The sequence below is a fragment of the Hylobates moloch genome, unplaced genomic scaffold (assembly GCF_009828535.3).
Source record: "Hylobates moloch isolate HMO894 unplaced genomic scaffold, HMol_V3 SCAFFOLD_2, whole genome shotgun sequence".
In the NCBI taxonomy this organism is placed as follows: Eukaryota; Metazoa; Chordata; class Mammalia; order Primates; family Hylobatidae; genus Hylobates; species Hylobates moloch.
The window spans coordinates 166,835,016-166,858,851 of NW_026652277.1; the positions used below are offsets into that span (position 1 = coordinate 166,835,016).

The 23,836-nt window shown below is 45.5% G+C and overlaps 2 protein-coding genes across 13 annotated transcripts in view; one reads left to right on the forward strand and one right to left on the reverse strand.

Annotated features, from left to right (window-relative positions):
- Positions 1-380: 380 nt before the first annotated feature.
- The window catches only part of DYNLT1 (dynein light chain Tctex-type 1), a 241,327-nt gene continuing 217,871 nt past the window's right edge, over positions 381-23,836 (reverse strand). The window contains exons 2-6 of one of the 2 annotated variants that reach the window (XM_032161508.2): positions 8,501-8,550; positions 5,135-5,176; positions 1,667-1,790; positions 1,020-1,077; positions 381-804 (exon numbers count right to left, since the gene is read on the reverse strand). In XM_032161508.2, the coding sequence (XP_032017399.1) occupies positions 1,022-1,077; positions 1,667-1,790; positions 5,135-5,176; positions 8,501-8,527 (249 nt within the window). In that variant the 5' untranslated portion in view covers positions 8,528-8,550 and the 3' untranslated portion in view covers positions 381-804; positions 1,020-1,021. Of the gene's footprint in view, positions 805-1,019; positions 1,098-1,666; positions 1,791-5,134; positions 5,177-8,500; positions 8,551-23,836 lie in introns of both variants that reach the window. The other variant, XM_032161498.2, reaches the window with a different exon arrangement.
- SYTL3 (synaptotagmin like 3) overlaps positions 7,913-23,836 on the forward strand; it is a 117,672-nt gene continuing 101,748 nt past the window's right edge. For 6 of the 11 annotated variants that reach the window (XM_032161575.2, XM_032161522.2, XM_032161531.2 and 3 more), the window contains exons 1-2: positions 13,573-13,631; positions 15,289-15,381. The gene's annotated coding sequence lies outside the window, so the exon portion shown is untranslated. Of the gene's footprint in view, positions 7,979-8,269; positions 9,076-13,572; positions 13,632-15,288; positions 15,382-23,836 lie in introns of those variants that run through there. The other 5 variants (XM_058435639.1, XM_058435638.1, XM_058435641.1 and 2 more) reach the window with 5 other exon arrangements.

Here is a 23,836-nt window from a genome sequence, read left to right on the forward strand (position 1 = left end):
TTTGAGGTGGAGTCTTGCTCTGTCACCCAGGCTGGAGTGCAGTGGCAGGAACTTGGCTCACGATCTTGGCTTACTGCAACCTCTGCCTCCCAGGTTCACGCCATTCTCCTGCCTCAGCCTCCCAAGTAGCTGGGACTACAGGCGTCCGCCACCACACCTGGCTAACAACTAACTTTTTGTATTTTTAGTAGAGATGGGGTTTCACCGTGTTAGGATGGTCTCGATCTCCTGACCTCATGATCCACCCGCCTTGGCCTCCCGAAGTGGTGGGATTACAGGCGTGAGCCACCACGCCTGGCCCGGTTGTATAGATTCTGTAGCCACTCGCTAAATATGAAGAAATCATTTATGATACTATGAAGAACACAACAGACTTTAGATTAGATTTGAATAATTTATTCTAACAAAAGTATAAAGTATGGAAAATTAGTGTATTTAAATCATTTCAGAGAGTAGAGCAAGTTTCACACTAGCAGATTTCAGATTTTAGCACCTTTGAAACGAAATATTCAGAGTTAAGACAAGTGGCAACGCAGGCTGCAGGTGACCTACAGGGATACTCATCTGACTTCGGTGCCATTCACATCACAGTGCGGTCATTTGGTTTTTTTCCTCTACATTGTGAAAGTGCCACAAAACAAAAAGAATGGGAAAAGAGTTCACTGAATTCATGGCTGGTGGTTAGAGGATGAACTAGAGACAAAAGGAGAAAGGCCGTAGGCTGGACTGCAGGTCAGATAGACAGTCCGAAGGCACTGACGATGCAGTACATGGTCTTATTCTCCCATCGCACAGTGCAGCTCCCTGCAGGAGGGAAGAGAGCAGCATTTAAGGCAGGGAAAGCTGGGGGACGTTTTACAGTAAGGCAAGTACCCATCTCTATGCTACACAAAGAACCTTGGCAAGTCTATTATAAAATGTTTTAAAAGGTGATAAACATGCATTGCATTCAAAGATAGGAAACTTCCAGTCATATATTTCACACAACAAAACTTCACAAACATGAATGAAAATCATACCATCAGTAGAGCTGTCCCAGAAGCAGGAACTTGCCGTGTGTAATCCAGCTCCATTCTTCTGCATAATTACACAAGTCACTTAAGTTAAAACAAATTTTTGTTAGAGAAGTCTATTGGGTAACACAAATGTCATTCTGTCCACTTTTAGCAAATGTACAATGTACGTAGCTCCACATGGTTGATGTTCTCGATAAAAATTATAGGGACAGATTGCCTTGTCTCACTATATTGACAAATTATAGGTGCTCCTTGACTTACAATGTCCCATAAACCCATCATAAATCAACAATATATGAAAATGTTAAGTTGCAAATGCACTTAATACCCTGGTAAATCCATCAAAAGTTGAAAAATTCTAAGTTGAGCCAATGTAAGTTGGCGGCTGTCCACACTTCCTCTACGCTTCACTTGTTCTAAAAGCATCCGATGGAGACCTCCTGTAAGATCCCGCTTCACATACGATCTGCAATTGTACCAGGAGCCAAATGGTCAAGCATACGCTAATGTATACTACACACACGACCGACTCCCACCAGGAGCCTTCTTTGAGTTGAGGCCACGTTAGCTGTTGTTTCTGGTACTGGATGCCCCTCTGATCAGTGTTAAAAAACCATCCCCCAAATATACAAGAAACAAAAATCCATTACCGATGTATTTAAATGGTTTTCCCAGCTTGGTGAGTTGGCTTAAAGTTTGTTCTACTACATTTGTGGTCCACTGGTTCACTTTGCTGTGTTGATAAGCGTTACCACCAATTGCGCTTTCTATAGCCTAGAAAACAAAGCACAAAGTGCGTCCCGGTTAACCAAATGCACCCATACCACCTTTCAATCAGGAACTGACAGCACCCCAAGAAGTGATTTATGAAAAGTTTATTTTTAATCATGAGGGTGCCTTTGCAAATATACTTAATAGCATTATTTCATTTAAATAAGTTTCAAATTTGCTTTAAAAATTCAGTCTGTCAAATTATTTACACATTTTGACCTAATAATTACATTTAATGTTCACTACTATTAATATTTAGAGATACACATTTTTTCCTGTTGAGGCTAGAAAATATTTTGCCTATTCATTTCTTAAAAGTATATTACTTTTATCTACTACTACCTAACATATACTAATACTATATATTAGATGAATTGTATTATTTGTACAACCGGCAATATACAAACCTATCCAAATAATCATATATTAAAAAATACTTTTATCCAGCATTGTCTGAGAACATGTTACCACATTAAGTGCATTTTTCAGATAACTAAAAGCCCTTTATATTCCAAAACTTATTTTAGGTTTATGATGAAATTTTTTTATTTTTGTTTTTCTGAGGCAGGGTTCTTCTGTTGCCCAGGCTGGAGAGCAGTGATGCAATCTTGGCTCACTGCAGCCTTGACCTGCTGGGCTCAAGCAATCCTCCCACCTCAGCCTCCCTCCTGGGCTCAAGCAATCCTCCCACCTCAGCTTCTCCAGTAGCTGGGACTGCAGGCATGTGCCACCACGCCTGGCTAGTTTTTTGTAGAGACGGGGTCAAATGCCTGGGCTCAAGTGATCCTCCTGTCTCAGCCTCCTAAAGTGCTGGGATTACAGGCATAAGCCACAGCACCCAGCCCAACTTTTTTTCTTTATTATACGTTTGCTTCTTTTTCTATGCTATATTCTTTGGGGGTTATCTGACAATGCAAGGCTCACTGTCGCTGCTCTTGCTAAGCTTATCATTATGATATTGTCATTGTATGATTTTCTGGGTTTTTCACTGTCAGCTCCCCTTTCACATGGATGCCAAGGTGCTTGCATCTCAGCAACTTTCTTCTCTACCCCTAACTTGCTGTGCTGGAAACCAGGAACCTGAGTTTCTATGACAGTTATGACCTAAAGTGAAAATAACATTCAGTGAGGGCCAAGGTCTGTCCTCAGACAGGCAGAGCAAACCAGCAGTCCAGGGATCTGAGCTGTGCATGGTGGTGATGGACTGGGATCTGATGCCTGGGGCTTAGATCCGGCGACCTTGCTTCTGAGGACCTAAAACCTCCCTAGGTCACTCTGATTTCTACCTACATACCTGTTGATCATCTCCCTGAGACTCAGAGTAGTCAAGTTACACATAGGGATGGCTTACTTTTTGTCCTCTGCCACTGTGCTCCCTCCCAGCTCAGAGGCTACAAGAGGGCTGGGGGGCCAGAAGCCCCGGTTTAAGAGGACATCAGTGTTACTAGACCTGGGCATTGTCAAAGGGTGGGGAGGCTTTGTTCAAGCTAAACCTCTCCCTCCCCCAGCTCTCCCTCCACACATACTTTGAAATTCAGTTTTTCAAGGAGGAGGGAACCCTCCACCAATTTTGGACCTGTGCAAATTGACTACTACCCAATATTTAGGGTCACTTGAGTACAGAATTACCTATTGCGGGGGCAAAAAAGCTGTTGAGGCCAGTGACACAAGTTCAAGTAACACTGCAATGTCACCTCATGTTTCCATGTAGATCGGAAATGTGCTTTTTTGTTTTTTTTTTGAGACAGAGTCTTGCTCTGTCGCCCAGACTGGAGTGCAGTGGCGTGATCTTGGCTCACTGCAACCTCCGTCTCCCGGGTTCAAGGGATTCTCCTGCCTCAGCCGCCCAAGTAGCTGGTATTACAGGCACGCGCCACCAAGCCTGGCTAATTTTTGTATTTTTAGTAGAGACGGGGTTTCACCATGTTGGACAAGATGGTCTCGATCTCTTGTCCTCATGATCCGCCCGCCTCGGCCTCCCAAAGTGCTGGGATGACAGGCGTGAGCCACCGCGCCCAGCCTGGAAATGTGTGCTTTCAATTTCACTTGCTAATTGAAAGCTGGTAACCAAGTCAAAGATAAGGCAGAAAACAACTGAGGCAGGACTAGACTTCCCAACAAGCCCCCTCCACTGTTCCCAGTTCTGGTGTAATCCACCCACCTTGCTGCCCCCTGCTGTGTTCCACGTGAAACTGTGTATTTAGAAAAACCATGAAAACCAAACATACAGATCCCGCAAAGCAACCAGAAAATCACACCTGATGCTGCACAATGTAAATGGTCAAATTCATTTTGCCTTTGGATACTGATCACAAACATAGGTTGTGGTTTTTTATCAAACACTAGTCAATAATTTACATTAAATTCTAAATTACATCTGAAACCCCAAACAGTATGATTAAATTCAGATCATCTAATAGTTTTCTTTTAGCCAATGCCTTTAATATCTGTGCCCCATTTTACCCAGGGAAGGCAGGGAAGCTGCTGAGGAAACTCCTGGTTTCATTCCTACCTAGGGTAAGAATGAGCCTGTAGCTCTCAGCACCGTTCCAGCCACACCCACCTCTTTTCACTCTCTCACACACCATGCACTGCCCCCACTTCCCATAGGGCCTTGTCCCCTCTTTTTACTGCATTACCCCTACTTCTACTCATTCTTCAGATTTCAGCTCGAAATGGTCCCTGAACTCCCTGGGTGGCTCACATTCCCCGTTCAGTGCTCTCGCAGCACCACCACTAGTGGCACTTACCACACAGCACATGCGGGCTGACACTTTACAGCAGGACTGTTTGATGTGTCTGCCCTGCCCGCCCCTCAGCTGTAAACTCCAGGAGGGTCTATGCCCTGCACGCTCCCTCAGTGTGTACTTTCTGAATGAATAACAAACATCCCTTCTGTCTCTCTTCCTCTTCATGATCAATAACACAATAAAGTGTGAAGTTTAGGAATGTAAGAAAAGTAAGCAAATAGGCCCCAAACTGGATCACCAGGTCCAGAATAACTGGAAGTTGATTGTTCAATTTTCTTTTACTCACTCTTTCTTCATTCAACCCTGGAGACATTTATGTGTATACCAGGAGTCTTTTATGCTTAAAAGATTATAGAATCAAGTCTTGGTGATATTCAGTAATAATGCTATGTACATAAAATTCCTTATCTGATTTAAAATATGTAATTTACATCATATAGAAGCAATTCTTATCTAGCTATTTACCGAAGTAAAAACTGTTATTTGAAACACAAAACACATAGACTCAGTTGAAACAATTCCAAGAGAGTATTTAAAACACATTATTTTCTCTAATATAAGCCATTAAACATTTAAGAAGAGCATTTCTCCTCTTACCTCTTTTACAATGTTGCTCACTTCATCAACAACAAAAGCAGTCTGTAAGGAAGAACATTCAGTTAAGTTTGATTTATTTAAAAGATATTTCCACTACATTGATAAGTGCAAATTTAGGTAACGAACATAATTTAGAAATGAAGACCTTAGAAATAATCTAACTAGACCGTTCACTTTACCAAGGATGGATGACATTACAGTCTTCAGAAACCAGAAGACTAGAATACATGCACATAATTTAAAGGTATTCTGTTTTATTTTTATTTATTTGTTTTTGAGACGGAGTGTCACTCTGTAGCCCAGGCCGGAATGCAGTGGCACGATCTCGACTCACTGCAATCTCTGCCTCCCAGGTTCAAGTGATTCTCCTGCCTCAGCCTCCCAAGTAGCTGGGATTACAGGTGCCCTCCACCACACCCGGCTAATTTTCATATTTTTAGTAGAGATGGGGTTTCACTATGTTTGCCAGGCTGGTCTCGAACTCCTGACCTTAGGTGATCCTCCCACTTCAGCCCCCCAAAATGCTGGGATTACAGGCGTGAGCCACCACACCTGGCCATGTTTTGTTTTAATCATGCCACAATCTAAGACTTCACTTTAAACTAGAATTCATTATCTTCTTCCATTTCAACTGGCTGCTAGACTCATTAACCAATAGAGAGGCTTAATGAGTTGGTTGATTTTTGTATAAATTAACTGAAGCTGCTGAAGCAATCCATTTAAGATGTAATTCTCTCTTCCATGATATAAATTGATTAGGAGGATCAGTTTGACCTTGAGGAAATTTTTTTAAAGCACCATTAGTTGTAAAATGTACAATGATTATATTATTTCCAGGTAATTATTTTTCTTTCCCAGTGCTGCCCTCCTACTCCAGAACTAACCACCAGCTGCCAGCATGGCTGTTCTCTGTCAGTGTCTGGATGACTCAGGAGGTGGGCTGCCTGCAGTAATCTAGTGCCAGGAGTATAGTTTTCCTTTTACACATGGTAGATCTTAATGGGTAAAAGGTCATCCTGAAAATAACATTAGTCAGGCACTTGCCTGCCAATGTGCTCTTCACATGAGCACAAGCGTTTAAAGTTACTGCTGAGTCCCAGGAAAGGTACGTAGCTCTGGACATGCCTTCGAGAGGGCAACCCCCGGGGCCCTCAGTCAATGTGCATCCTGAGGGAATCAAGGCAGAGAACCCTGACTTGGCAGTGAGTCTTCCTCCCTGCCTGGCTGCTGTCCACTGCAGGCCCTGCCCTTTCTTTTTAGGGGGGTCAGGAGCTGACTGCCCAAAGCCACCTCACTTGCTGTACTCAGAAGTTGGACTTGGAAACAAAACCAACTCACTGAGTGAATGACAATTTGCAATATCTTAGAGATTAAGTCATTTCTGGAAGCTTAAAGGATCCTTTCAAGTGACTACAGTGACCTTAATCACAAAGGAAAGGCACTGTATCACCTCCCATATGGTTACAGTACGAAGAAGGTTGAGGGACATTTTAAAGAATTTTTAGTGGAAAGCAGAGAGTTGTATTGAATCCAGTGGATAGTTTTAACTTCTCCAAGAAAGATGAATGGTGAGTTGAGAATAGTTACAAAGGCCCAGCCATCTACATGAAGTTAGAAGAGATGCAGAAAAGGCTGCTAAGAGACTGGTGGGAGGACCCGAACGGGCCATTCAGTAAATACCTAAGACCTGCTGCCTACTACAAGACAGCCATGGTCTCCACCTCCCAGGGCTCCATCCCAGGTGGAACACTCACCACTCTGTCCAGCCCCTTCATTTTACACATACGCAATTGAGATCTCGAATAATGAGGCCACTTAGCCACCTCATTTGTGGGAGTCAGAATCGGACTGCAGTATTAAGCGCTTTCCTTTACAAAGCGATTTCTTTTTTAGAAGTTTTACTCGATATTACTATAGTGCAAGACATTTTCCAATATTATATTGGGCAACAGTTTAAGGGGAAAGGCTTTTTCTTTGCTAACTGCTCCTGAACCAGGTCTTCTCGTCATTATTCACTTGGTTGCCATCAGCATTCAAACACTGATTATGCCACTGTCACAGGAAGTGTGTGCTAGTTAGGAAATCAGATCAAAACTGAAACTCTAGAATCAGTCCTTAAGTTTTAGTTTTATTTCCCCTGAAAACAGTCCTCCTTAAACTAAATTTCTTTTTTTTCTTTTTTTTGTTTTTTGAGACGGAGTTTCGCTCTTGTTGCCCAGGCTGGAGTGCAATGGCGCGATCTCGGTTCACGGCAACCTCTGCCTCCCAGGTTCAAGAGATTCTCCTGCCTCGGCCTCCCGAAAATAGCTGGGATTACAGGCATGCACCACCACGCCCGGCTAATTTTGTATTTTTAACAGAGACGGGGTTTCTCCATGTTGGTCAGGCTGGTCTCGAACTCCTGACCTCAGGTGATCCGCCCGCCTAGACCTCCCAATGTGCTGGGATTACAGGCGTGAACCACTGCGCCCGGCCACTAAATTTCATAAATGGTAAGATATCCAACCTTACCAAATGTATCTATAGTTTATATTTTTGACAGTCTGCATAATAAATCCATAGGGCTCTATCTGAATTTCAACAAGGATTATTCAGTAAGAAGAAAATGAGTTCTGTATCTCAGCTGCGCCTATCAGCCCTATTCCCCGAATGACCGTGAGCTTGAAGGAAAGCCATTTAACGCACACGGTGCCGATGGGTGTCTTCTGCTTGGCGAGATCGTGGGCTTTATCCTACTTCCTCAAGGAGGCATAAGAGATTTTTTTCCCCACAACAATGAGCTTTCTTAGAGACAGCTTAAACGGAAATGAAATGTGCCACTCATTCCCAGCGCTGCAGAACCAGGTGAGGCCCGAGACAAAGGCGCGGGATGGCCGGGACGCCAGCCCGGGGCGGAGGGGCTGGAGCGGGAGCGTCACCCGCACCTCCGCGGGGAGACGTCCAAGCCTCGGCGCTCCCAGCCCGGCCGCCGCGCCCCGCTCCAGGCTGGGGCTGGGGTCAGCCCCGCAGAGCAAGGGGCGGTGATGTCATCCTCCCGGCGAGCTTGGCTGCGGGCCGGGGGCGAGGCCCTGCGGGAAGGTTTCTCGGCACCGCTCACCGGGGCGCTCTGCCCGAGTCACGCCCGGTGCCTCCCGCGCGGGAAGAAGCTCAATCCCCTTCCCGCCCCCCGCACCGGGGAAACGGCGGCAGTGTCCGGGCAGAATGGGGCCGGGCGGAGCGCCGGCGACCGTGAACCTCACGCCGTGGGCTGCCGAGACTGGCCTAGCTGAATGAGGTGGGCAGCCAGGCCTTTCCGGGCAGGACCGCGTGTCCTTCCGCGGCCAGGGCTCTAGGCCTCCACCCTTCCGTCGCCGACCCGGCGGTTACCTCCTCCGCAGCCTGGTAGTCTTCCATCTTTCCTCCTGCGCGTCGCCTCCGCCTCCCTGAGTGGCGCAGACTGCGCAGGCGCACTCAGGCCACGCCCCAGACCTGCCACGCCCCTTTCCGCTCGCGCCTGCCTCGCCCATGCCCAGCTCTCTAGCCCTACGGCCCCCGCCACGCCCAGCTCCCGGGCCCCGCCCGGACCCTCAGTGACTCCATGCCTGGGCGGGGCCCGCGGGTGGACCCTGAATTCGCCTCTCCTCCTGTCCTCTGGGAGGTGGTGGTTTCCATGGGAACCCGTGAGGGTAGCCGGACAGCTCCCTAAACCTTAGCAACAGAAACAGAACACACGTACAAAAGGCAGTCCTGGAGGGGAAGCGTGGTCCCGGCCCCTCCTCCGGTTTGTACTGTGTGGATTGACGCGGACGTTCATACCGGCTCGGACACCTGGCAACAAACTCGAAAGTGACTGCTGAAGGCAATGCGCCCGATGAGACGTTGTTGCAGTTCCCTTGGGGACTGGGATTGGCATACTTTAGCTATCTGAACGAAAATTCCCTTTGGGGTGTTAAGTTTTCCAGGTAAATAAGAATTTTTCCTTTAAGAACCATTACCAAAAAAAAAAAAAAAATTTTGGGTGGAAATTTTTGTAAAATGTGGCACACTTCCTGACTACCTTAACCATAGTGAACTAGATAGACTTGATTTGTATGTGGGTTCTTTATGGAAATTAGGAATTGCACTGGGCTCTGGTAAACTGCCCTCCACGGAAAGCTGGGGCATATGCACCTGTTGGCAGGTATTCTCAGGCTCAGAGTTTTGATTTTGGCGTTTGCTTTTTCTGGTTTCATCATGCACTTGAATTCAGGCTGCTGGAACCCACTTCCCATTCCCCAAGAAAGAGCTGACTGCAAGGGTCCCAGGGATTTGGTAGAACTAAACTTCAAATCCCACATCTAATCCATCAGCAACCCTTGTTATTTCTACCTTATATGCTCAGGACCCCAGTTAAAGATTGATATCTCTCATCTGGATTATGACCATCGGACTGTAACCTGGTCGGTCTATCAGGGTCTTATTAGAGCCCTTCAACCTAACCCAGCGACGCTTCCCTCCCCTCACCCATTCTGCCCTGCGGTAAGTCAATAGTTACAAAGTTGTCAGACTACAGACTAACCTTAGTGATCTTTGGATGACTAAACTTTTAACATGTCTTAGCTCAAAATCTCCTACAGAGAGCCATCCTGTGACCACTGCATCTACGGTAGCCGACCTCCTCATTCTCCACCCCTGCATCCTGTACATTTTCCTCATAGCACTTCTCTCAGTTTGTAAGAACGCATTTATGGTTGCTTGTTTATGGTGTGTCTCCATTTAGAAACTAAGTACCATGCAGGAAGGATCTGTTTTATTCACTAATGTATCCCCTTCCTTCCACATTGTGCCTGGCACATAATAGCTGCACAATTAACATTTATTTATTTATTTAGAGACAGGGTGTCATTCTGTTGCCCAGGCTGGAATGCAGTGGTGTGATCGGAGATTTTGAGCTAAGATGTGTTAAGGTTTAGTCATCCAAAGACCACTAAGAGCTTGAGCTCCTGGGCTCAAGGTATTCTCCTGCCTTGTCCTCCTGAGCAGCTGGGATTCCAAGCACTAGCCACCACACCCATCTATTTTTTTAATATGTCTTTTGTAGAGATGGGGTCTCACTGTGTTGCCCAGGCAGGTCTCAAACTCCTGGGCTTAAGGGATCCTCCAGCCTCAGCCTCCCAAAGTGCTGGGATTATAGCTGTGAGCCACCATGCCCGGCCTAAAATTTGTTGCATGAATCATTTCCGCCATGGGTGTTAGCTTTGCCTCAGACCCAAATGGAGAGAACTGGGGAGTGGAGGAAGATGCAACTACCTGCCTCCTTGAGGGAAACAGGGCTGGTGAGAGGAGGGCAGAGCCCTGACTGACCCAAGGCTGCTTGGCCCTGGGTGTTTGGCCTGAGCAAGGAGACTTGCTGGGCGGGCTGGTTGCTCTCCCACACCTGGTCTTCCTCTCCTTGGATTCTGAACTTTATCTACCTTTTGAGTTCCTTTCTTATTACCTGGCTTCAACTCCCCTGTCCTGGTGTTTCAGTCTTGCGCCTTAGTCCACACGTGATTCTGATGCTGACATTGCTTTGCCTTCCTGCCGTTCTCAGTATCACCTGAGATCTCGTTTTGGGTGTTCTTTGCCTACCTGGTTCCAAGCTCTTGGCCCCACCATGATCCTGAGTCAGTCAGGAGCCTCTTAAATCTTTTTTCTTCTGCTACTTTGTTGTGGACCTGGAGTTCAGTAGCTAAGTGTCACAGAATTATGTGCAAAGTAGGAGTAAACCGGTTCTGAGCAAACACCTGCAATGGAAGAGCATGACGCTTGGGACAACCTTTTCAATTTTCCCCACAACCTTTTCGGAACTTCCTAATTTAAATTAATTTCCTGAATGGCTGCTAGGATGGTGTATAATTAATGGATGGATCTTGTTATAACTGCGAATTACCAGCATGCACATAAATCAACAGAAAACATGCAAGTGTGCATTTAAAAAATTTTACATGATTTTAGCTTTTATATATTGGGTACCACTCTCCAATTTTAACTATTAAAGAACATTTGTTAAATGATCATGATATATGACATCTTGAGGCTGCCAGTAAACGGATGAGCTGGTCTGTTTATCTTCATAACTATCTGTTCACTTGTTCAACACACATATATGGAGCACTCCCTTTGTGTCAGTCTCTGAGCTGGGGTTGAGGCTACAAAGTTGACTAAAACATGGCCTTTATGGAATATTTTTTAAAAAATGGATATATCTGTAAATAGGAGGGTTTGAATTCTCTAGGCTTATGTGATGTTGTAGTGCCTGGAAAAATGCAGTGATGTGGTATTATATTCTGCCCAACTGATGTAGGGCTAAGGAATTTAAAATCGTTAAGACATTTGGCAGTTCACCAGATGCCATTTCCAGCACCTTCCATCTGCCACGAATGGATGTCCATCAGAAGCATTGGAGCTCAGACACCTTGACTCATAACTGCTCATGAATCTTTGGCACTCCGCCATATTTTAGAATAATGTTTAGTTTCTATGCAGTAAGTCAGTGGAGTGAATCTTAGGTTTGTTTTTCAATTTGGAGGTTAGTGATAGGTTGGCAGGTTTGCATGCAATCACCTTTCTTTCCTGGAGTCAAATTTCTTGAATACAGACTGTGGGACTGGAGCTGCCAATACCTTTATTTAGCAAGTGTGGGCCTAATAATCATAGCAATCAAAGAACTGTCACATCAATAAATAACATCAATAATATCCAGCAGTGGCTGGGCGCAGTGGCTCACACCTGTAATCCCAGCACTTTGGGAGGCTGAGGCAGGCGGATCACGAGGTCAGGAGATCGAGACCATCCTGGCTAACATGGTGAAACCCCGTTTCTACTAAAAATACAAAAAATTAGCCGGGCGCGGTGGCGGGCACTTATAGTCCCAGCTACTCGGAGAGGCTGAGGCAGGAGAATGGCGTGAACCTGGGAGGCGAAGCTTGCAGTGAGCCGAGATCGCGCCACTGCAGTCCCACGTGGGTGAAAGAGCGAGACTCCATCCCCCCCCCAAAAAAAAAAAATAATAATAATAATATCCAGCAGTGTTGTTCTGCTATAATCTGCAGCCCTTCATAGTCCAAATGCCATCCTGTGGATATTCCATTTTTTCCTTTCTTCCCCTGTGCCAAAAAGTGTGTTACTGAGATGTACTATGAGATCACGCTGAGTCAAAATAATAATAACAGAAGAAGATGATGAGGACGAGGGTGCTGTTGAAACACTCATGGCTGAGGAATTTAATGTTGTAAAGGAAAAGAAACTCTGGCTGACACATATCTAAAGTGAGAGTCTTGTGCTGAGAAATGCTAAAGAGATTAGCTAAGAAGTGCCTATATTTAGATCTGCTATTGAGCTGGGAAGCGGAGGCACAGTTGTGCTGAAATACCTCCGTACCCCATGAAACAGTGGCTGCTCTGAGCTTCTTGGGTCCCTCTTCCTCTCAATCCTGGTGACTGCAGCCCTTTCCCTGAGACCTCATCCCCAAGACCAATAACTAAAGGATAATTCGTGGTATAGCAGGGCCTCCGCTGGCATTTGTTCCAATGGGTAAATATTCATGCTATAGTAAATAGTATATATTTAATATAGTATATATTAAATAGTTTGATGCTCAGTTCTGTGTTTGTGAAAACACTACACACTACAGCAGAACAGGCAAGGTTAGCTGCAGAAACAAATGGCCCTACACTCTCAGTGGTTGATGACAGCAAACATTTATTTGCCACTCACACCATGACCATCGAGGATCTTCCATGGCCCCTGCTGCACATCTTCTCCATGCTGAGACCAGGTCGATGGAGCAGCCTGTGTCTGGAGTCATCGAGGGAAAGACAAGGGAAAGAGAATGGTGGCCCCAGTACTGGCTTGGAAGGTGCTAAGCCTACGTGGCACGTGGCACCTTTGCACACACTTCATTGTCTTATTGCTCTCCAGAGCAAGTCTTTGGCCATGCCTGAGTTAGCAGGGCAGGGACACTTCACGGTGCTGAGTAATACTACCTAGTACATGCATAGCATTTTGAAGGTTCCCCTTGGTGATTTCATTACAATCTTCATCGCTCTTGGCCTGGCTGTCCCCCTTTCTTGTAAATTATTCTGAAGTTATTAGCTGTTCTTTGAGATGTGGTTAGTCATTTACACTGAAGTCAATGTGAAACCCTTCACAAATGTGGAAACATTTGAATATTTGAAGCCTGTAGTCTCTGTAGAGAGTTTCCTTAGGAAGGGTGAAACATTTCACCAGCATCAGCCTGGTCTTTCCTCCAGCTAAAAATGTAAAATGTTGGCATAGAAGAGCTCCTTGGTGTGGTTTTGGGGTGGCTTTGCTCCCTGGGTCCCTAGTGATGTGGGAATAGCCACCGAGGCATGTAAGGCTGGCCACACAGGGTGCACTGCGTCAGCCTGTGCCCGACAGGAAGGGAAGAGAAATACGTCAGTTACTCTAACCAGAAGAATTGACTTCCTTATCTGCAGAGCCAGCTCTGGTCTCTTCTCTTGAAGCAGATGAGAAGGTAGGATGAGAACGCATGGCTGGCCGTTGCAACAGGTTGTTTTAGGAGGGGGGTGGGTAGAGATTATAGTTATTGCAACTTTTCTTAAATTTATGACATTGAAAAGGTAGGAAACAAAACATAATAAATTAGATAAAAGATATCTTATAATTTTATTGAATAACATCCATTTAACATTTGAGATAATAATGATTTAAGTGATATGGTGGAAGTAACTTCAGAGTTGATTAAAAACCAAAACAAAGCAGAAAAGCCCTATCCAAAAGCTATATGGTGTGGTTTTTTTTTTAAAGGGTAGAGTGTCATTTGCTTTCTTCTTTGGTTTGTAAATTCTTATACTTACAGTTTATTACTGTTTTGCTCTCTCTGAATCGACTTTATTGTTTTGATCACCCGTAATTTCTAGTTTGGAGGTGGAACATAAATATCATTTTAGAATTATAAAAAAGTTAACTAGGGTCTAATTTAAATTTCTTTTAATTAAGCTTCCTTAATCCCCAAATTGCTTGGTAAGAAAGAGACTATGAGAGGAAAGTGCACATTAGATATTAAAGATTTATTAAATTAGAATTGCGCTGGGTGTGGTGGCTCACACCTGTAATCCTAGCACTTTGGGAGGCCAAGGTGGATGGATCCTTTGAGATCAGGAATTTGAGAACAGCCTGGCCAACAAAACTGCATCTCTTAAAAAAAAAAAAAAAAATTAGCTGGGTGTGGTGGCAGGCACCTGTAATCCCAGCTACCCAGGAGGCTGAGGCAGCAGAATCACTTGAACCTGGGAGGCGGAGGTTGCAGTGAGCCAAGATCCTGCCACTGCACTCCAGCCTGGGCAACAGAGTAAGACTCCGTCTCAAAAAAAGAAAAAAAGAAATTAGAATTGGTGTAGAAAAGATTATTCAGCCAAGATAGTTGGAGATTCTAACTTCTTAGTTGCTTTGCCTAAATGAAGCATAAGGTTTTGGAGTTAAACAGACCCAGTTTAGAGTGTGAGTTTAGGTGAGTTACTTAATCACTCCAAGATGCACTCTCCTCATCTGTAGAATGGGTACATTTACTTCATAATGTGGTAATAAGGATTAGTAGAGATAATGTATGCAAAGTACTTAAACTATCTGGTTCAGAGTAAGAGCTAAATAAATAGTAGCTGTAGGCACAACAGAAAGCATAACAATTGTGAGTAGTACCTAGAAGGATATAATAATATTAATTCTTGGCCGGGCGTGGTGGCTCACGCCTGTCATCCCAGCACTTTGGGAGGCCGAGGCAGGTGGATCATGAGGTCAAGCGATCGAGATCATCCTGGCCAACATGGTGAAACCCTGTCTCTACTAAAAAATACAAAAAAATTAGTTGGGTGTGATGGCGCTTGCCTGTAGTCCCAGCTACTCAGGAGGCTGAGGCAGGGGAATCACTTGAACCCGGGAGGCGGAGGTTGCAGTGAGCTGAGATCGCGCCACTGCCCTTCAGCCTGGCGACAGAGCGAGACTCCATCTCCAATAAATAAATAAAAAAATAAATAATAATATTAATTCTCATTTCTTTGCTCTTCCATACAAAGAGGTCAAGTGTAAAGTATGAATGCCATGGCTTCCTATTTCAGTCATGAATTCCTATTTCTGATTCTAAAGTAATATTTTTTGTTGTTTTTGGGTGGTAGAAGTCTCCCCGAATAAGAAAGAATACCCGGAATCGGCGGTGAATTGCCGTGACCTTTCCGATAAAGCCCCTGTTCGACTTTGTCCTCTCTCAGGTAGGCTTCAAGTTTTATAGATTCAAGCCCACATGTGAGTCTTCTAATGTTGTTTATTAATTTTTATGTATTTATTTTTATTTTTATTTATTTATTTGAGATGGAGTCTCGCTCTGTTGCCCAGGCTGGACTGCAATGGCACAATCTCGGTTGACTGCAACCTTCGCCTCCCAGGTTCAAGTGATTCTCCTCTGTCAGCCTCCCCGGTAGCTAGGATTACAGGTGCCTGCCACCACGCCCAGATAATTTTTGTATTTTTAGTACAGATGAGGTTTCACCAGGTTGGCCAGGCTGGTGTCAAACTCCTGACCTCAGGTGATCCACCCACCTCAGCCTCCCAAAGTGTTGGGATTACAGGCGTGAGCCACCGAGCCCAGCCTATTTATTTATTTATTTATTTTATTATTATTATTTTTTGAGACAGAGTCTCACTCTGTTGTCCAGGCTGGAGTGCAGTGGCCGCAATTTCAGCTCACTGCAAGCTCCGCCTCCCGGGTTCACACCATTCTCCTGCCTCAGCCTCCTAAGTAGCTGAGACTATAGGCGCCTGCCACCACGCCCGGCTAATTTTTTTGTATTTTTAGTGGAGACGGGGTTTCAACGTGTTGGCCAGGATGGTCTCCATCTCCTGACCTCATGATCCACCCGCCTCATCCTCCCAAAGTGCTGGGATTACAAGCGTGAGCCACCACGCCCGGCCTTATTTATTTTTTTGAGACAGAGTCTCACTCTATCACCCAGGCTGGAGTGCAATGGCGCTATCTCAGCTCACCGCAACCTCTGCCTCCCGGGTTCAAACAGTTCTGTCTCCGCCTCCCGAGTAGCTGGGATTATAGGTGCCCACCACCACGCCCGGCTAATTTTTCTATTTTTAGTAAAGACAGGGTTTCACCATGTTGGCCAGGCTGGTCTCAAAACTCCTAATGTGAAGTACAGATATCTGAGGGACCTGAAACTTATACAACTTGTGGAGACTTTAGGAAAACAAAGAGGGAACCAGGTATAGGGCATCTAGGGCCTTGGACAGGGCGGTGCAAATAAGGGATTCTGAAATTCAGGTGTCATTAACTTCCCAGAAAACCCACCTCTGAATAAGTAACAAGATAGACAGAAAATTTATAAACGCACATCTTCATTTCTGTGTCAGACTTTCTGATCATATGCATGCGTGCTGTCTCATTGTTGCAAAAATGAGTCTTTTAAGCCTATGAATAGGGAATGGAGCTGAGAGCTGTTCTTTATTCATCACCTTCCTTTGTGGCTGTAATCAGCTTCCGTAAAGAATCTATGCAAGCAGGCCGGTCACAGTGGCTCACGCTTGTAATCCCAGCACTTTGGGAGGCCAAGGTAGGCAGATCACCTGAGGTCAGGAGTTCGAGACCAGCCTGACCAACAGAAGAAACCCCGTCTCTACTAAAAATACAAAATTAGCAGGGCATGGTGGTGCATGCCTGTAATGTCAGCTACTCGGGAGGTTGAGGCAGGGGAATCTCACGAACCCCAGGAGGCGGAGGTTGTGGTGAGCCAAGGTCGTGACATTGCACTCCAGCCTGGGCAACAAAAGCGAAACTCCGTCTCAGAGAAAAAAAAAAAAAAAGAATCTATGCAAGCAAAAAAGTCATGAGGTTTTCGGGTAAAATTTCAAGGACAATGCAGTCACTCAGCTTTTCCCCTGTGTACGAGGCAGAAAGCATGGTGGCTGCACGCTGAAGCTGTGAAACTTCTCAAGGAAATAGCTGTGGTGAACAACACAGGAGCGAGCTGCTGCCCGCTTGAAATGACGTGCAGGGCTGTGGCTTGTGGGCTTTGAGAACGTTCTATAGTCTTCCCTTGAAAGCGTGTGTGGTGATGACAGTCACGTTCACACGCACTCATGCTGCTGCACATCTCTGCATTTCCACTCTGGTGACGTTTCCCCCGTACCAGGGAGGGCTGAACATTTATTTCCTTTGATCCGATGACTGGCTGCTCAGAGACAATAGATGATTGGATGAAAGAAATAGGGGCCCCTGTCTACGAATAAACAATGTGTCCCTTTCCCGTCCTCCTCGTCTCTTTTCTTCATTGGTTTTACTTTTCTCGTACTTTTCCCCTTTTACCAGATTTAAAAGCCAAAGTCAAGATTTGCTGTTAGGCTGAGGAAAGCAAGCAGGCGTTGTTTCAAACTCCTAGTGCATGACTATTTCAATCCCCTGGTGGAGCTGTCCCACACGCCTCTCCCTGGGAAGCCCTCCCTCGCCCCACCAGCCCTCTCTGCTCCTGTGTGGAGTGACTCGTGCCTCCTGATCCTTGGGTTTTTGTACTCATCCCACCACGTTATGAGTTATTTGTCTGTGTGTCCATATTCTGGCTGGGATGGGTCCTTCTTAAATGCAGAGATTGGGTCTCACTTCTTTTTAGATCCTCGATACCTGGCACGTGCTTGATACATAGAGGCCAATAAAAGCAGTGTTGAACTGCACACTCAATGCCATAACCAAACTGTGTTTGTCTGGATGCCAAAGTTCCACTGGGATACAGCATGACCAGATAAGGACTGATGGAAACACCTAGATTGAAGTTTTCCCCATGGCTGCGTGCGTCCCTCCTAATCCCAGAACAGTGGCTTAGCTTCCTCTTCTTGGGCCTTCTTGAGGGGGAAATGGAAGGTAGAAGAAACCCTTCTGAGTCGGGCTTGCTTTGTTCTGGCTGTTGCTCTAGGGCTGTCCCTGGATGACTCAGTGAGTTCCCCCAGACAGCCCTATGAAGCAGGGGTGGCTCCATGTCACGGAGGAGGAAGGCCAGTCTCCCAGAGATGAAGCAGCTGGCCCGGGAGCACGTCCTGGCTGGGTATGAGCCCAGACTGGCTGGCTCCAAAAGTGACACAGAGACAGATGGCTGAGTGTCGGGGGGCTTCTCCAAGTGGCTGTAGGAGAATGTTTCCTTCCAGGTGGTGCTGTGGTGTGGGATTTATTCATTTTTAATTGCCAGATAAAATCAGGCTGATCGATGGAGTGCTGTAAAACAAAGACAGGCACCATTACAAAAATGTAGCAAGGGAGTTAGGAGACTGGATCTAAGCTCCGAGCAGGTGAGGACGGTGCCTGACTCAGTGCTTGGGACATCATAAAGAGCATTTAAGATCTTGCTGAGCAAATGACAGAGTGACCGAATAAATGTCATCCTGGGAAAATGGATCTAGGAGATTTCAATATTCAAGCTATGAGATTGTGAATTCCTGCATGAGATGATTAACGTACAATTTCAAAGATTCCTGTTAAATTTCAAAATGACTCTGATTTTTCTATGCTTTTTGGATTTCTGAAGACTGAGGCTTTCTGCAGTGAGGACTCACTTGCCGCCTGCCCGTCCTTACTTCCTGCTGTACCTGAATGTGGGCTTCCTGCCCTAGGAAGGAAGTTTGACATTGGAGTAAATCTCCATGTCGCAATATTCTTCAGGTTTCTCAATTCAAGCCAAACATCAAGTGCCTCCTGGCTGGGTGATGGGGAAATCGCTGAAATCTGATGTTGTCCCTAGAAGGGGAACACTCAAGACAGGATGAAATCAGTGTCACCATTGAGATACACAAATTAGAAAGCAGTTAAATTTGAAGGAGCAATGGACCTTTATTGTAAATGAGGAGAAAGTTTCTGAACTGGGTAGCGTTGATCTGGCCCTTGAAGGGCTAACGGTAAGAGTGAGGCTGTTCTTACTGTGAGTATCACGACCGTCAGCCGGCATTTGCTGAGTGTACTTATGAGCTCAGCACTGTGCTCTAGAGGTCTGCACATGCGTCAGCAGGTTTCATTGTCACAGCACCTCCATGAAGTGGGTGCTGCACCTGTCTACTTCATAGATGAGAACATGAAGCCCCAGAGGGCTTAAGTAACTTGCCCATCATCAGCTTAACAGCAAGTAGGTGGCAGAGGTAGCTACTCACCCACACAGCCAGCCCCCAGCCCTGGTCTCCTGACTGTCCCCATCTCTTGCCTCGTTGGGCAGAAGGAAGAGTGGGGCCGATGCGTGGAAATGCAGAGCGCATGTGGTCAGGGAATGGTCTTGAATGAGGTCAGTATGGGAGTGGCGAGCATTCTGTGGGAACTAAGGATGGAGGAGTCAGGAGAACTGGATCGGAAGGTCAGGACTGGGATGCCTGTGCTTTAGAATGTGTTTACGGGAAGGGAGAACCAGTGTGACTTCACTGGAGAGTGGAAGAGTGACACATTCCCACCTCAGTATTGTCACATCTGCCATCTCTCACCCTAGAGATGCCTTCTTCTCCTTTCCAATCCTCACACAACTCCCCTCTTCTCCCAGGCCCGGTGGTGGCGTCTCAGCCGGGCAGGTGTCCTGTCCTTTCCTGTCACCTGTCAGTCTTCTTCTTCCTTGTGGTCCATTCGGCAACATCACTGCTGCTCTGGGTGGTTGCATGTGGTTGTTTGCTTGCAAGCGGGTGGGTGCAGCCAGTTCAGGACCCCTGTGACAACTATTCCTGTTACCTGCTTTGTGAGTGTCAAAAATGTCATCCTTGGCCGGGTGTGATGGCTCACACCTGTAATCCCAGCACTTCTGGAGGCTGAGGCGGGCAGATCATGAAGTCAGGAGATCGAAATCATCCTGGCTAACACAGTGAAACCCTGTCTCTACTAAAAGTACAAAAAATTAGCCGGGCATGGTGGCGGGCGCCTGTAGTCCCAGCTACTCGGGAGGCTGAGGCAGGAGAATGGCGTAAACCCGGGAGGTGGAGCTTGCAGTGAGTGGAGATCGTGCCACTGCACTCCAGCCTGGGCAACAGAGCGAGATTCTGTCTCAAAAAAAAAAAATCATCCACCTCACTCCCTTACTCTGTCATCGTAGAAGGGCCTGACGCACAAACCTGGTGTTGTGTGGTGATGGCGGGACAGTGTGGAGAAATGTGCAGATGAATTTTAATAGATGTCACAGAATTCCTTGACTACCTCATGTTCTACTTCAAAACGGCACAAAACCAAAAGCATTCAAGAGAGAATTATATTTGTTTTATCCATTTTTTAAGACTATGTAAAGTAACTCCATGTGGTTTTTCATGTCTTGCTAGTGTAAGTGACCAGAATTTAAATCTGTAAAGGTACACTTTTTCTTGCTAATGCTGAGAGGTGTTTGGAAGTTATCTCTGACCTTCCTGGTACTTACTATAGGCTCATTCAGCTTACTAATTAACTCCATCTGCCACCTTAAAAACCCTTAGTAGTGGCCGGGCACGGTGGCTCATGCCTGTAATCCCAGTACTTTGGGAGGCCGAGGCGGGCAGATCAACTGAGGTCAGGAGTTCAAGACTAGTCTGACCAACATGGTGAAACCCTGTCTCTACTAAAAATACAAAAATTAGCCGTGTGTGGTGTGCGTGCCTGTAATCTCAGCTACTCAGGAGGCTGAGTCAGGAGAATCGCTGGAACCCGGGAGGTAGAGGTTGTAGTGAGCCGAGATTGCGCCACTGCACTCCAGCCTGGGTGGCAGAGCGAGACTCTGGCTCAAAAAAAAAAAAAGAAAAGAAAAAAAGAGAAACTGTTAATGGCTAGGAAAAACTTTATGAAAAAACAAAACAAAAAACCTGAAAGATAATTTTAAAATGAGTAAATTGTCACCTAGGCATACTTTGTCTTGGAAAAATAGACTATGACTCTGTCTCAATAAAAAAGAAGTAAAGGGATAGTAAATGATAATATGTACTTGTATATGTAAACTGCATGAGAAGACAAGGTGAAATAGTCAGATGTTTGCATACATCAAATCATATTGAGGACATTGTCTGCAAATGCGGGCCATCAATACACGGCATAGTGATTCCAGTACTATAAGCAATGTTGCCCTCCATGATGTCTTTCTGAAACAATAAAAAATTATTGATAAAGTTTGAAATGAAACAAAGTACAGTCTTCCTTCCATTTACACACTAGTTGCATTTCTTTTTTTAAAAAATTTATTATTATTATTTTTTGAGATGGAGTCTCGCTCTGTTGCCCAGGCTGGAGTGCAGTGGCGCTATCTCAGCTCACTGCAAGCTCTGCCTCCCGGGTTCATGCCATTCTCCTGCCTCAGCCTCCCGAGTAGGTGGGACTACAGGCGCCCGCCACCACATCCGGCTAATTTTTTGTATTTTTAGTAGAGACGGGGTTTCATCGTGTTGGCCAGGATGGTCTCCATCTCCTGACCTCGTGATCCGCCTGCCTTGGCCTCCCAAAGTGCTGGGATAACAGGCGTGAGCCACCATGCCCGGCCCACTAGTTGCATTTCTAGAACATTTGGAGTATATCAAAACCCTGCAAAATATACTTTTAAATAGGAATTAAATTCTGTTGTTAGATAATTAAATTTTTTTTTGCCTAAATGACTTGTATGATTTATATGAAAATGCAAGACAGTTTTTTGTCACTGTGACAATCAAATATACTCCACACATTCCTAAAGATGGGGGTATGGTACTGCACTCATTGAAAAGCTGGAGCGAGTCCCGGTGAAATGAAGCAACCGTGGTTCAAACATGTTCAATCGAATGTCCAACGCCATCAAGCCAGTGGGGACACTAGTGGAACACTGGAAACCGAAGAGAAATGACCTTCCTAGCTTTCTGGTCAATCTTGATGCTACCATAGGATGATGCTCTATGCTATACTTCTTGGATCATTGCAAAAAGTCACCCCTTCTTTGGAGTGGACCTTCCAAAGTTAAACAGAAGAGTATGTTGGCCAGGCGTGGTAGCTCACGCCTGTAATCCCAGCACTTTGGGAGATCGAGGTGGGTGGATCACCTGAAGTCAGGAGTTTGAGACCAGCCTGGCCAACATGGTGAAACCCTGTCTGTACTAAAAATACAAAAAAAAAATAGCCAAGCATGGAGGCGCACGCCTGTAGTCACAACTACTTGGGAGGCTGAGGCAGGAGAATCACTTGAACCTGGGAGGCGGAGGCTGCAGTGAGCAGAGATCGTGCCATTGCACTCCAGCTTGGGTGACGAGCGAAATTCCATCTCAAAAAAGAGAGTATGTCTCAATTGTATCAATAGAAGGCTTTACTCATAGTAGATGCTAAACCATAGGGTTGGTTGATTGTTGCTCTAAGTGCTAACCAAGTGCTTGAGTGACATGGTTTATAGAAGTTAGAATCTAAGTTTAGAGAAACTAGGATCAAAGTCTCTAAAAGTGAAGAGTAACAATGATGGGATGGATGTGGAATACACATACCTTGAGTTCTCTAAGCTCAGTCCCAGGCAACTGGGAACACCAGAAGGTTTCCTGCTTTGGTCTGTATTTGAAATACTTTCAGTGAATTACAATGTAGTGTTATATCCTTGGCTTTAATCTGAGATCAATATAGTGGTACAGAAAGTACAGCTTTGCACGTCTTCTGCCAAGCCAGAAGGAGTTGTCTGTCTAGGGAGTTGACTGTCTTAGTCTTTTTTTTTTTTCTTCTTGAGACGGAGTTTCACTCTTGTTGCCCAGGCTGGAGTGCAATGGTGTGATCTCGGCTCACTGCAACCTCTGCCTCCCGGGTTCAAGTGATTCCCCTGCCTCAGCCTCCCGAATAGCTGAGATTACAGGCATGTCCCACCAAGCCTGGCTAATTTTGTACTTTTAGTAGAGACAGGGTTTCACCATGTTGGTCAGGCTGGTCTCCAACTCCTGACCTCAGTTGATCCACCCACCTCGGCCTCCCAAAGTGCTGGGATTACAAGCGTGAGCCACTGCACCTGGGCAATTGTCTTAGTCGTTTGCATTTTGAGGATGTGTTTCTGTATTTCTTTCAGTGTATTAAAGCTATAGACAGCATCTTGAGTTTTCATTTCATTTTGTTTTGCTTTGCCTTGGCTACCAGGAAGGTCAGAAATACATTTAAGGCTCAAGTGGTCACTGTTTTACTTCCTGTTCTTAGTAGAATTATCAGTCCTTTTTCACTGGCTGCTAATGTCTCTCTGACTTTATTTTAGCTGTCTTCTATATGCTTTTATTGTAAGCTGCATCATATTTTTGTTAGATATAGAATACGGTATAAATGACCAGTCAGTCAAGTCATGAACCTTAAGAACCTTGAACAGGCTGGGCGTGGTGGCTCATGCCTATAATCCCAACACTTTGGGATGCCGAGGGCCCGAAGTCAGGAGTTCGAGACCAACCTGACCAACATGGTGAAACCCCGTCTCTACTAAAAATACAAAAATTAGCTGGGCCTGGTGGTGGGCACCTGTAATCCCAGCTACTCGGGAGGCTGAGGCAGGAGAATTGCTTGAACCCAGGAGGCGGAGGTTGCAGTGAGCCGAGATTGCACCACTGCACTCCAGCCTGGGCAACAGAGCAATACTCCATCTCAAAAACAACAACAACAACAACAACAAAAAAAAACAAAAAAACGCCTGGGGTGTTCAATAAATATTTACCGAATGACCGGATGAATAGATCCAGGAAATGAACTGAATTTCATTTTTCTGTAATGTGGAGTGA